At 41.9% G+C, this 14,811-nt stretch overlaps 1 protein-coding gene across 2 annotated transcripts in view; it reads right to left on the bottom strand.

Moving 5' to 3' along the window:
* The window catches only part of TENM2 (teneurin transmembrane protein 2), a 990,950-nt gene extending 976,355 nt beyond the window's left edge, over nt 1-14,595 (bottom strand). For both annotated transcript variants that reach the window (XM_065874146.1, XM_065874147.1), the window contains exon 1: nt 14,370-14,595. In XM_065874146.1, coding sequence (XP_065730218.1) covers nt 14,370-14,595 — 226 coding nt within the window. The remainder of the gene's footprint in view (nt 1-14,369) is intronic.
* Between the last annotated feature and the right edge of the window lie 216 nt (nt 14,596-14,811).

Below are 14,811 nucleotides of genomic sequence, written 5' to 3'. Positions count from 1 at the left end.
TTATAGCTTGTGTTATCATTGCTGTTTTTGTTAGCCACCCAGTAAATAAGCAGGATGTGTGCTTAGAGGATGTAGAAAAGAAGCAAAACTTGTTGGCTTTCACTCAGGGTTTGGATAAAAACACATCGTGACATGCACGGCACAGGCACGTCCTAGAAAGCTCTCCGGGTACCAGAGGTGGCCAAGAGGCAGCTCTGGCTTGGTGTGGCACCAAGATCACTTGATCATGCCTGAGAATGTGGTGGGGGAGGGGGTGGGGGGTGGTCTCGCAAAGCCAGCCCTGAGTGAAAAAAACCTGAGCCTTCCGATGTTCTTTCCCAATCTGCCGTGGCCAAACCGAAACGACACAGGGGGAAAGCTGTCCTGTGGGGAGGTGAAAAGGGGATGTGGGGGCTGCAGGCAGTGCTTAGGGACCGGATGTGATCCCTCCAGATTCTAATGTGTGATGGGAATCCCCTGTTCAACAAATATTTATTAAATGTCCCCGTGCATGGCACTCTGGCTGGTATTAAAGGGGACGGAAAGTTGAATGAGGCACTGTCTTCGTCCTCAAGGAACTTGCAGGGTAGGCCTGCTATTCTGCACTTTCTGAGATCTGATATAATAGCTTCTAAGGGGAAAGAGCAATATCAGGTTTGTTAGGCATGCAGTTAGAAATCTCACATGCACTACAAACAACAAGAACAAAAAACAACCAACCAGGCAACTCTGTATTTTTACAACTTTTATGTAAAACTATTCTAAAATTAAAAGTTTATTAAAAGTTTTTGAAAAACCAACCAACCAAAGAAACAGGAAAGAAAAGTACATTTCTTATGCAAACAAAATCCAAAAAACCAAATCACAAACCTTCTAAAATTTAGTAAGTACCAAGCCACATCTTTATCACAAGCTCAACGCCTTCTTTTTAAATCAGCCGTTTCCCAGCTAAGAAGTCCTACGCTGGCAGCTTCAGGAGCTACATCTTTTCTATAGATAGTCTTCTTTTGGCCTACATGACGATGCTTAAAACGATGTAGCTGCCAAAGGCCTTAACCAACTTTGCCCTGAAAGCAGATGCTGAGAAAAATTCTTGTGAACAAGTATATTATTTGGGAAGTGATTCAAAGGAACAAGAGTGAAGGACAGGATGAAAAACAGGACAGGAGGGAGCACCAATATAAGAATCTGTCATAGAGTTGGTCATTGCTGTGGGTGTTTAGTGATGGTGGAGCTGGAACCTTAGGCTGTGCTTCTCAGGATGAAGGGGAGGGGCACTTATCCTTAGCTTCCTATCCACTGGCTTCTGAACTTATTGGTCAAGGGAGCCCCACAGCTGCCAACGGTAGACATTCTTACACTCCACTGTCCCCGTCCTTAACGGCATTCAGTACTTTATCATCAGAAAATTCCGGGGCAGGAGATGAGGCCAGCATGTGTGCAGAGCCTATTTAAACTGCCCCAGGAGTGGCCATTCCAGCAACATTTGGGATTAACATATATATACACACTACTATATATAAAACAGATGATCAAAAAGGACCTACTGTATAGCACAGGGAACTCTACTCAATATTTTGTAATAACCTATATGGGAAAAGGATCTGAAAAAGGATGAATACATGTATAACTGAATCACTTTGCTGTACACCTGAAACTAACAAAGCTGTAAGTCAACTATACTCCAATAAAAGTAAAACAAAGAAGCAATGTGAACCACAAAAAAAATAAATAAATAAAATCTGAGAATTTTATGAAAATAAAATCCAGATTTCTCACTTTTCTTGAAAAGTCAGAAGATCTAACAACACTAGAGCTGAATTCCCAAAGGCACCAAATTACCAGAGCTGAGAGGCACAGTCCAAATCAGGACAGTCTCCACCGTGACACATGGGTGAAAACCCAGTCTGCTTGGTTTCTTGATATGTTACCTTCCCTGTGAGTGTCAGACTTTCAACCTCACTTGAACTATTCTCAGGCTCAATAAATATTCACATTGAAAAGTAGGTAGGAACCCAATATTAACATTATCCTTCCTCACTGGCTTCACCTTTCACCATACATGTAACCTGGCTGTCTTTCTTCTGAGGGTAGGTTTCAATTTGTCGTGACTGCTTTGACATTGAAGATGTTGGATCAATTGACACAATTAATTTATTACGTGCTACATTCCAAGCCAGGTGCTCAAATTAAACCTCGCTTTTAATGTTTAACAAAATGTACAACAAGAAGCAGGGGTTCTAGAAGAATCAGTCCCTTTGCTTCTTCTGACTCATAACAAATAGGTGGACCCTGGCAACCAGGGACCTATGATAACTGACACAGAGTCAAATGGTTGCTCATTATTGGTTTGGTTCGGAAACATGAGGTAATGCACTCCTGGCTACATGGCATTTATTAACCAAAACCCTCTAAGAATTATGAGGTGCTATTAAAACTGGAATTAAGGGCTTCTGCATGAAAAGTGAGATTCCAAGTCACTATGCTAAGCATAAAGCCCTGTAAGCTTGAAATGCTATTAGTTACCAAAGAAATTGTTACAATCTGTAGTCTGTGTCCTGTTGCACTCAATCCTTTGAGATGTTTCATTTATATAAAAGTACAGTTTTAAAAATACTCATGCCTATATCCAACTCTGCACCCCTCCTCCACTCCCCCACCAGAGGGTCTGATTGAATCGGCTTGGGCATGGGGACTTTTCAAAACTCCCCAGAAGAGTCTGATGAGTTGCCACTGGTCCAGAAACAGAAATGAAGTGAGGGGGTGGCCCCACTTGCTGTCCCCTCACTGCTCAGCTAGGACAACTCAGCACTTTGCTGTAGCCTCCCTGCTGTTCAAGCTCTCGGTTTGTGAAGCACAAAGTGTTAACTGGGTCATCTCCTGGCTGGGCTTTTGCAACCAATATAAATGGGGGTCAAGAGTGTGAGCTTTAACTGAATTGCCACTGTGAACTAAGGAACATTTGAACCCGAGGTTCCCAGGTGGACGGGGACCTTTTTAAAGTTGATGGGGTCACCTGAATTTGCAGTCATTTTGAGAGGGCTTTTGGGGGGCTATGGATATTTATCCTGCAGTTGACTGGATCTTTTTTTTTTTTTTGAGGACATTAAAGTAATATTCCTCTCTTCTGTCAATGTTCCAGCTACAGCAAATAGATCCATAGAAACAAATTTAATCCACCGGAATGACTCTCTAAATAAATTCAACATTTTGGTTCACAGTGCTGCAAATAAATTGAGCACTTTAATTCCCCATATGTGGAGTGGACCTGAACTGTACAAGGAGAGACAGAGAGGCACCTATTATACAGTCAAGGTGGCCATGGAAGAGGGGGAATTGAAAAGGAGGCAGTTCAAACTATTTTTAAAATAAAATGCATCCCACTGGGACAGCAACTGCCCGATGCCTACTATTCAGAAATCAGGGTGAACAAAGGGAAGCTTCACATTTGGTGGTTCTGGCCAAAGAAAAAGATCTGGAAAAGGGAGAAGAATAACAGGTTCAGCCGAGAATATAACAGAGCCCATCTGACTTTTCTGTGTGTGTGTGTTTGTTTTTTTTTTTTCCATTCCCAGAAAGATCTTTCTATCCTGGAGAAAATGTGTTAAAGATAATTCTCATAGTAACTTTGGTAAAATATTCCAAATATTATAAAAGGCTATTGGACATTATTAAATAAGTCTGTGTTGCACTTATTTTAATATCTTTGCACACACTCAGTATTTGTTCTGATGGCTCCCAGCAGAGATTTATTACTAAAGTAGATCTGACTTGAGGTTGAGTGGAAAGGAAAGCAGGAGGAATACTGAGTAACTTGGTGTTATGATGGAGTTTGGCTGCGGCAGAAAAAGAGGTCTTGTGAGATACGTGTGCCGATTAAGGTGCTCAAGAAATGAACGTGAATTCACGTTGGATAGACACCAGCCCCCTCCTCTTCATATGTCCCTAGGGATGCTTCTGGAATTGCCAGGGCTGAAAATTAAATTTAAAACCTAGAACTATGACACTGAAAATGTAATGTCTCCTTTGATACTATCAGCATGACGATTCATCAACGGGTGGGGCAGCACCCCTCCTGGACCCAGACTGTAAGGCATCCTGAGACAGACGCAGGCAATTAATTACTCGACCTCTCACAGTGCCGTTTTTCTAAAGCTTCCGGTCGGAATTATATCCTGTCACCAATCGCATTGCACCAAAGGCTCCCTACATGTATGACATAGTAGGTCCCTGCAGAGACAGGACTGCAGTATGTAGCACCAGCCTAGAAAAGCCAATAGCATCACTGGATCACCAATACTCTGAAAAAGCAAATGGTAGTGAAACTCAATATATGTGCATCCAAGTGTGTTGCAGAAAACTCTTGCAGGTTGGCATTTCACAATGTGAGATTTGATACTGTCCTGCTGGACAGAAACACAACCCAGATTTCTAAGTGGATTCCTTTTCTGAGTCATGGAGCTTTAAATTCTTCTCATTAGAACAGGAAACAAGCCACTGATAAAAATAAATTCTCTTGTTGCAGCCTCCACCAGTCAGAACAGAAAGCTGCAAAGCACTTTGTTTATCTCCTATTCACAGGAGTCCTAGCATCCACATGCTGGGGAGGCTGAGTCACTCATAAAGAGCTAATGACAACAGTAACAGTCAGGAAGGGCCAGCAGGATTCCGAGGGCTGAGCTCTCTCCACAGAGGTGATCTGGAGGTTAAGCCTTGTGGGACTAACAGATCTGGAATAGGCAGGTAGATACTCTACAAGGAAGGAGTGTGGACACGGGAAAGTTCATGCTCTTTCTCAATGGCAACAGCCTAGAGGGCCCTGGCATGCAACATAAGTGACTGAAGAGGAGGACGGGTGCTAAGATAAAAAGCAGTGATGGGGCGGGCCCCTGTAGCAAACGGGAACGTGAATGGATTGGCTATGCGCATGCCACTCTAAACGTCTAACGCAACCTGTAGGCCACCTAGGGGCCAAGCATGGCCTGTGCGCCTTGACGTCGTGACCTCTGATTTAGGGGATGAAAAGGAAGCCAACTCTTGGTAGTGGAGTGGGAAATAAGACAGGTGCTGTTTTATTTATTTTTACCTGGAATGAATGCTAAGTCAAATTTAGACTAAGTAGAGCATCGAAAGGAAAGTTTTTTTCTACTCTCTCTGCAGGATCTTCGGCCTCTTCCTGTCCATTGATTGCCTGTGTTCTCACATGAACCCCTTTATCTATGCTCCTTGTATATTCTTTCCTGGCTGATCACACCAAGTCCCATAAAATTATTAGCTGTCAACTCCTAAATCTCTATCCAGCTCAAGCATCTCAGCAGAATTTCAGAGCTGTACATTTAACTGCCTATTAGACATCTACACGTGCACGGCCTAAGGGCACTTCAAACTCGAAAGGTCCACAGTTACACATCCTATCTTAACCCACGAACCAGCCCCTCCTCTGTTTGAAGCCTCCGTGATGAGCAGGAACATTTAGTCAGTTGCCATAACCAGAAACTTCGGCAATGTCCTGGACTCCTCTTCCCTCCCTCACCTTGCTTGCCCCCTCAGTTGCCAGAAAAGTATTGATTTCATATTCTCAGCATCCTCTGCTTTGCTAGTCAAGTTACCAACTGGCAGGAATGAAACACCCACTCAGGCACACACACACACATCTGGTATGAGTTCCTGATTTATTTAGCCAATAAGAGAAAACGAGCAATGTACTGTGGTCACACAGGGCAGCAGATGAAACATAATCCTTTTCCTATATTTTCCTTGCCCTGGATCCATAAGAGGTACTCCGTTGCTGGTACTACTCTTTGCATAGGCAGGCTAATAAGAGCGAGAAAAACATCCAAATTCTTATAATACCACGTTTCTATACTCTGGCTTGTGTTGCCATTCCAGGGGAACTTGAACTAACTATCTTAGGCATTTCCGTTTAAGAGATTATTTACAAGCAGTGACCTTCTCTGGCTCTTTCAGTAATCTTGGCATCAGGAAGGCAGTATTCTCTCTGCAGGAGAAGAGAACGGTCAATGCCCAAGAGATCCAGAACATTATGCCTGCCTCCACTTTTACAGAGTCCTAAAAAGTCAACAGTCTTTGCTCCCCAACAACACCTCTCAAGTCATCTCTACTATCCCAGTTCAGGCTACTAGGCTCCCTTGCCTAAATAAAACATCGTCTCCTACCCCACTTCACTGACCATCTTGTCTCCCTGTAACATACTCCATCAACTGAAGCAAGCATCGTTTCTCTGAAATGCCTCCAGGAGCCAGTTTCTCTCTCCCACTCCATCTCATCTGTCCCCACACCACATTCAGCTAACCTGAACTTCTTTTAGATCCTTGGAACAACTCATCTTTGTCCCATCCAGATCTTTGCATATGTTCTATCTTTTGCCTGAATGCTCTTTCTTGCCTCTTTGATCACCCACCTCTTCCTCATCCTTCAAGGGTATGAAAGGACCCCTGATGCACAATTCTGGGTTAGATACCTCTCCAAAGCCATCCAGTATTTTCCCTTTTGCGCTGTTTATCAGACCATATCTAGTTCTATGTCTATTATTTCTTTCCTCTTTAGGATTGCTGAGTTTTGTGAGGTTAGTGACCATGTTTGCCTTATTCACTGCTGTGTCCCATAACTTAACACGATTGCCTCGCGGGCACCCCTTATTAAATAAGGCAGTGCTTCAGATGTAGAGAACAAATGTATGGACACCAAGGGGGGAAAGCCGCGGGGGTGGTGGTGGTGGGATGAATTGGGCAATTGGGATTGACATGTATACACTGATGTGTATAAAACGGATAACTAATAAGAACCTGCTGTATAAAAAAAAATAAATAGAATAAAATTTAAAAATTCAAAAATAAATTAATAAAAAAAATAAGGCAGTGCTTTAGAAACTCAAAGACTATCCATGATACAAAAAAGCATGCCAGGGGAAAGACTGATGGAAAAAGGCAATTTAAATGGTCAAGCAGTGGGACAATATTGAAATGTTGGAAGCTTCCCATGGGATGAGAAACTTGGAAATAAAATAAATTAAGAAAGATAATGGTCATGACGTAGTGAACATCGATATAAAGAAGCCAGGAAAAAAAAGACAGTCTTAGAAGATTCTACCTTAAAGGCAGGAGTTATGATACCATTCCCCAAAACGGGGAAAAAATGAAAACAGATTTTGAGGAAAAGAAAATTAAGTTCTCTACTGGATTTTCTATGAAACATATTCCAAGGGCAGTTGGGAACGCAGACATGGGAGCTTGGAAAGACTGCACTTGTTTCAGACTTGAGTGCCACTAGTATTGGAGGCATGTATTATCAGGCCGGTCAATATTCTTTACCTATGTCTGATATCAGGACATTTATTTTTATATCCTATATGGCATTTATTCCATCAGGCTTAGAAAGTACTCACTATAAGCTACCTCTAGGTGTAGCCTAAGCCCAAGACATGGCCAACTGAAGTCAGAGTGACAGAGGAATGAGCGTGTGTCCCATGCCAGGCCCATCTGAATATTCCTTAGGAATGTTCTGCTGATGATTGCAGAAGACTGTTTCCAATGATGCTACTCAGGGAAGAGATACGAGAGTAGGGTTATCAACAGACAACTTCCAACAGATCTCTCTCCAAAGTAAAGCCAAGTAAAGAGAATGAGAAAAAAGCCTTCAGTGTGAGGCCAGATGTATTGCTAGATTCTCCAATGACATAAGACAAAGCAACAGATTTTTTCATAAGCTAATTTCAGTTGAGATATTATCCTACTTGTAACTCAAAGAGTCTCGAGAAACAGAAGCAGTGAGCATTCAGATTGTACAAACAAGACTGTTCTAAAGGAAGTGCCATGGAAAAGAAAGAGGGAAGGTCTCAGGTGAAATGGAGAATTACCACGGAAAAAGAACAGAAAAAGGAAGACAATTCAAAGAAAGTTAGATCCAAAATTGAATGCAAAATTAACAGTAGATAATTACCGAAAGAATAACAACTGGGAAACATGAAGACTGTAATCCTAGAAGGGCAGTGAATACAACAATGAAAATCCAGATAAGTTCAACTCTCTAAGTGAAAAGGACTCTAAATTATTACATGTAGAGTGATGAGAATGAAATAATTTTCATCCAGAGTTTATATGCATAAAATCTTCTCGTAATTTAAACCCATTCCTAAGATTTTCATGCCATTTATATGCTATAAAACAAACATCTTAAAAAAAAATTGTATCCAGTGACACTACCTTAGAGCATTTTCCCAATCTTTTTCTTCTTTTTACTTGTAAAATTGTCGGACTAGCAACTCTTACAGTGTGTTGGCATCAGCTGACAGTTGCTACATGGTATTTTTCATTCCTTTCTAAAAATAGGGAAATAACCTGTGAGTTATGTTCATCTTTGGGAGCAAAAGGTACGGTGCGTAGGGAGTCAAACACACGCTATCAACAACTGGAAGAGAAATTCTGGCTTTGAAGATGTCAGAAGTTTTGCAAGTCACAGGAAACAAATCGAAGGTGTGGGCGTGGGAAGAAGGGAGATTTCTGTCACACACAATATTGTAAGGGTAGGAGGGAAGATGATCACCACTCTTGCTGACAATAGTATTAAAACAGTAGTAATCATAACTGCTAGCATGTATTCAGCACTTTATTAAAAGAAAGACAACATCCATAGCATACATGCATAATCGTAAGAAAGGATCCCAATAATCCTATTGATGGAAACATTTACAAGAACAGAAAATAAGACTTAGTCTAGTCTGTGCTCTAGAATGTGATCAAGGTCATACTGATCAAACACAGCAATACTGGGACACAGACACAGTTTAACTCTGGGTCTGCACTGTTAACTGCTCTCCCATATGCCTTTCAGATGAAGCAACAAGCATTCAAGTTAGCCAGCAAGAAGATAACAGATCATCTTACATTGAAATGTTGTAGAGCCCTTCTTTTTCTAAAGGTTTTTTTTTTTTAAAGCAACAACACAACCAAAGACTAAGAAGTAAAACACTATCCTCAGTTGAGGTATGAAAAGAAGTCTTGCCTAGGGGTGGAAGAATAAATGGAAAGCAATCTTCTCAAGGTACTGGTCAGCCTTCCAAATACTGACCAACCAAACTCCTGAACTTCCCTAAAACATAATGGTTTATTGTGGCAGATAAATTGAAAGGCTGGGGTTTTCAAAATAGAACCTAACTGTTGCTTTGGGTACAGTGGAAAAATAAGTATTTTAACACAATGGTATAAACAGAAATGCTCACAGGTTTCCAATGTACTTCAACAATTATACATTAATTGAATCGATACAGGTAACACTTGAGTTTACTGGTAGTTCATGAGTTTTCAGCTCATTAGCACATGTTTAATTTATGCTAATTACGCCAAATTACACAGAGCAAAAACGTATTGCCCAAATTATTCTAAAGATCACAAGAGTGAAAATTAGTTTATGAAATGCCAAAATCAAACCTAGCCTCAAATGTGTACGTGTGTGTGTTGATGTATTTTTAAAGGGTATCAAGGGGTTAGTGAAAGTTGTTTCTGTGCTAGATCTGATGGAGACAAGAGATGCAAGCATCCTTTCAAAAACCCAGTCTTCCTCTAGTTCTTTCTTCAACCTTGACCCAAACAGACAGCCTGAGGTACAGACACAGAATTCAATCTTGGCCCCCTCTCAAGGGACTTGCACTACTAACTGGAAAGAAGGGCTGTTAGAGGGATGAGAAGCATGGCGGAACTCTCTGGCCCACTGAGCCTTGGCTATAGCCCAGAAACCAGTCCGTTCTGCTTACCTAGGCAATAGCATTTAGAGAGTGACCCCTTTCTTGGTTAGTGCTCCGGGATGAGAGGTGGTGCAAAAAGCAATGACCTAGGGGAGGGAAGAGAATCAGTGCTCACAGCCTGGCACACATACTGACACTGGGAACTTTCTCCTACAGGGGTGGGTGGTAGAGAAGCACTGTAGGAAGGTAGGCTTCCGGGGAGTTTGGGATAGTTGTGCACATGGAGGGGAATGGGTGAGAACAGGAATCTAGATCAGCACTGAGGCTGGTGGTGCTCATTCTATGTTCCATCAACATTAGGGATTATACTTCCTATACTGAAAAAGGCTTATAGGTGTTGATACCTAAAAGGTTTCTCCATTGAATTTCATGGCCTTTGACTGAAGCTGAATGGCTTGTTCTCATTGGTTTACTTATTTATTTGAGAAGTGCTCAAACATAATGGTTTAAAACACGGCTCTTGAATCCAGCTCCCTGGATGTGAAACCTGTCTCCAGTTCCTCCTATGTTTGTGACCTTGGATGACGTATTTAATCTCCCCATGCCTAGGTTTCCTAATCCATAAAAAAAGGGATTAATAATAGTACCTACCGTACAACATTGCTCTGAACATTAACTGAATTACTACAAGTAAAATGCTTCGACCGGCACCTGACATGAAGAAAGTCTCCACAATTGTTAGCCATTATTCTTTTGTTATTATAATTGTTGTTGTTTAATACATCTGAAGACTGGATAGTAATCCTGGTGAAGCACAGAATTAGACCAGAGTCACAGGTACATAAATATGCAAAAGCAGAGTTCAAACCTAACTTTAGGCTCCTAAGCCACGGGAGGATGTCTTGTATATCACACTGTTCCAAACCCAACTTCAGGGTCCAAAAGAACAAGCTGATACAACCTGCCTGGGAACTTGGCTGACCTACATTATTCAAAGTGGCATCTATTTCAGAGATTAGGCTGGGACTAGGTCCGCCCAGGGATCAGACCACTGGTCACTTTTGTCAGGCGCATTAACTTTCAGACCACTAGGATGCTATTTAGTGCAGGATTAGTCATTTACTAATTACTAATGACTCCAGCGGCCATAGACCTAAGGTCAATAATTTTCTCCCTTCACACCAGGAGGATCCAGCGTAGAGAGGCCAGACAGGTAATTTGCATTGTCTCTTCGTAGGAGAAGAGACCACAACAGAAGGAGGCAGAGGAGGATTCTGTGTTGAAAGCAAGCGAAGAAGTTTTACTTTGACAGGCGTTTCCATAAGCTTCTCAGGGGAACATGTGGCTCATCTCTCCTGCTGGGACCTGGCAGGTTCTCACATTTGATACTTGCTGCCAGCCAGTTGGGGAAACAGGACAAGGTCTGACCCTGGCCCCAAATCACTTCTGCTAGCTGGCAAGTCTTTTCCCCTCTGAGCATCTGGAGAGTCATCCAACTGTGTGTGCCAAACTTGCTTGTATGTGAGAAGCACGTTTGTTTTACGATCAGTGTCTTGGGTTTTAAATAAGAATACCATAGGAGATGATCCCGCTCTGATCCTTGCTAATGTACCTCTAGGCTAATAAGTGCCGAGGTGATCCTCCTCTTTGATTTCATGAATAAGAAAATAAAATGGGAAATGCATGACAGTTTTTAAAAAGTATTGTTATTACTGACTGTAAAATTTGTTTTAACCCTCTCTGGAGTGGCTAGGTTTCACTTTAAAAGTGCTGCTTGCTGGGCTTCCCTGGTGGCGCAGTGGTTGAGAGTCCGCCTGCCGATGCAGGGGACACGGGTTCGTGCCCCAGTCCGGGAAGATCCCACATGCCGCGGAGCAGCTGGGCCCGTGAGCCGTGGCCGCTGAGCCTGCGGTCCGGAGCCTGTGCTCCGCAACGGGAGAGGCCACAACAGTGAGAGGCCCGCATACCGGAAAAAAAAAAAAAAAAAAAAAAAAAAAAAAAAGTGCTGCTTGCCAGATTGCATCTCCTGTTCCTCCTCTCCTTAAATATGTGCTTATTTACTTCCTGCAGAGTTCAATTTTAGAACCCATCAAAGTAGATCCACTCAGACTGACTACATTTTCATGCATAAATTCATAGATGTCTTCAGAAGGAATTGCACTTGCATATGCAAATACTTCCAATGCCTTTTCATTTCTACTTTTGGCCTGCACAGTTTTTAATTCATGCAAACACATTACACAAACAAATATGGGCTCAATAACAACACAAGGCATGTGTGAATTGTTAATTGCAAAGCTAGCAGTTTGATATGGCCAAGCGACTTCCATTATTATCAATGGAGAGGAACAAGATTAAACAGGAAGAATAAAGGTATATATGAAAATAAAATCCCAAGCACTTGGTTTCATTTTATGTAAATATTAATAAGGGAAAAGGTGATAGGCAAATCCACATTTCAACAATAATCTGGGATCTACAGCTCGGTGCACAATGATCCAGAAGCCAGGATGTACCTTTAATGAGAGTTAGGAAGGAGAGGCCACATTTCAGCCCAGAATCACGAGAAACAAAAACGTATGCAGTAGTATCATAAATAAAACCAAAAGTACAGCAGAAAATGAAAGACTTTCAACCGTGTTGGACGTGCATCACCTTTCAAAATATTTGAGTCTTGTATTAGAGATGCTCTTGGAAATAACAGGTAGGTGTCCTCATTTTTCATAGTGGATATTTAAGCCCTCCCTTAATTAAGCTGTGAGTCCTCATATATATATATATATTTTTTTCTCCAATTCCCACTACATGCACTTTGGGGTCGGGTGAGAATTTAACAAAGTAAAACACTTGTTGACGGTACTCACAGATCAAACACATTTGATACAGAACAATTTTCAAGGAACCCTCCCCCTGTTTGCAAAGTGTTTCATTTACATGAAGGCAACTCAGAAAATAAGAGTGAAGATTAAATAAAAAGTGTATTCTGCAAGGGTCTACAATGGCAGTGGAAAAACAATTTTAGCTGCTTCTCCACTGATTTTGTTGAATATTCTATTAAATATAAAAGTTGAACCTAGGCTAAACAAGGAGAATTTGAGAACATGTTATTTTTAGAACAACCACTGGATTATAGGATATATACATATATATTACATATAAGTGGTGTTTTCTAATAAAAGATAAGTAAAGTAACTTAAGGAAGCTAAGACACCAGGAATGGAATTCCAAGCTGCTATAGAGTAAATGTCTGTGACCCTCCAAAATTTTTTACATGAAACAAAAACCACAGTGGTATTTGGAGGTGGGACTTTGGGGAGGTAAATAAGTTACAAGGGTGGAGCCCTCATGAATGCGTTCAGTGCCCTTTTTTTAAAAGAGGCCCCAGAGAGCTCTCTTGCCCTCTTCAGCAATATGAGGATACAGGAAAAGATGGCTGTCCGTGGGCCAGGGAAAAACCTCTCACCAGACCCCAAATCTGCCAGTCCCTTGACCTTGGACTTCCCTGCTTCCAGAACTGTGCAAAATAAATTTCTGTTGTTTATAAGCCACTGGTTCACGGTATTTTGTTACAGCAGCCTGAAAGGACTAAGACGCAAGCTAAGGTATCTCATGAGGAATTAAGTTAGTTGCAACATTTACTGACAGGGACATAGAACAAAAACTACAGAATCGGTGTTATAAACACATGATGCCGTAACCCAGCAGGCAGGCCGTTGACCCTTGGCACAGGCAGAGCGACCCTTCCTGGTGCATTCACTGTATTTTTGTGCATACACTTGTAATTTTGCTAAGTCTTTATGTAAATCACATACAAGGCAAGGCTGGTACACAAAGCACAACACGTGGAGCCTGTGAGTCAACTCAGACACACTGCTTCTCAGGACTGTTTGTGCTTGAGTCTACCTGTCCATACATTTATAGCAACTCATGACAAGTGATAACAAAATTCTCCACGGACAGTGACTATGAAGAGAATGCCAACCGTTAGTGCTTGGAGCGAAAACATTCTCCTCCCCAAAGAAATCAAAATACTACATGAAAATTAAGTTTGTGTGAAAGTACATGGGAATTATATCAGTGGAACTGAAATTGGAATTCACCTGTGCTCCAAAACAAACAAAAAAATGTGTAACTCAGAATTTACATCACATTTTTTTTTGGGGGGGGGGGAAGAGAGAAATTAAACATTATTGTATCAGGGGTATGGTTCAAATATGTTTTTATCATTATAGCATTTGTTCAAAGAGAATATAACCAAGAAGCCCAAAGTGAGAAGCAGGAGAAATTTGAACTCTGGGAGGCTTGTGTGCTGGTTTCAAGGAAAATAGTTTAAAAATCACAGATAATTCCATGTTCCCCAAGATCAGAATCCGTGATGGTTTCAGGAATAACCCTCATGGGGTCAAGGGTCTGCTGTCTGTCACATCTGTCAAAACCTACCCTGGTAGGTCTCCAAAAGCAACTACCAAATTGTCAAAGAACTGAGTGTCTAGAACAAAAGAGGCCCTTGTATAATCCCCACAGGAGTTTGATATGGGTTAATGAGAAGATTGTTCTCTTAAACTAAACTTTAATGGGGAGTTGATGCCGGCCTGCTTTGCTCCCCATTTCTACCAACCTCTCTCATCGACGTGCAACAGTGCAAGCATGTAAGACAGCTCGGACCATCAGTGCGGTCAGCTCTACATACCTTGTCTTGGGAACTCATCTGACTCCCGGTGAACGAGGTCTGTGACTCGGTTTCCATAGTGCATCCTGCTATCGTGGTCATAGGCCTTCAGAGTCTCGCTGGAGCTGTAGGACTTCTGCGTGGGCACGCGACAGTCTTCGCTGTCTAGGGAAGAACTCGTGTAGCGACACTCTTTGCCACACCGCCCCCTGGTCAGAGAGCGGTGTCGCCGATCCTTGACATCCATTATCCAGGTCCGGCAGAAGGCCGATGCTTTCCGAAAAGTCAGGCCTGAGTTTGGGCACTTGTCACTTGGCCACCTAAAAACATCACAGGAGAAAAACCCAGATTGTGATCCTAAGAAATGTTGCTTTCAGTTCTGACTCACGCCCTGACTCAGATAAAAACACAAGAAGGCAAATTTGGTCAGCGCTGCATCATTTCTTCTGCAAACGCTTAATGT

The sequence above is a fragment of the Phocoena phocoena genome, chromosome 3 (genome assembly GCF_963924675.1).
Source record: "Phocoena phocoena chromosome 3, mPhoPho1.1, whole genome shotgun sequence".
NCBI classification, from domain to species: Eukaryota; Metazoa; Chordata; class Mammalia; order Artiodactyla; family Phocoenidae; genus Phocoena; species Phocoena phocoena.
Note: the sequence above shows the minus strand (reverse complement) of the source record. Positions and strands in the feature narration are given on the sequence as shown.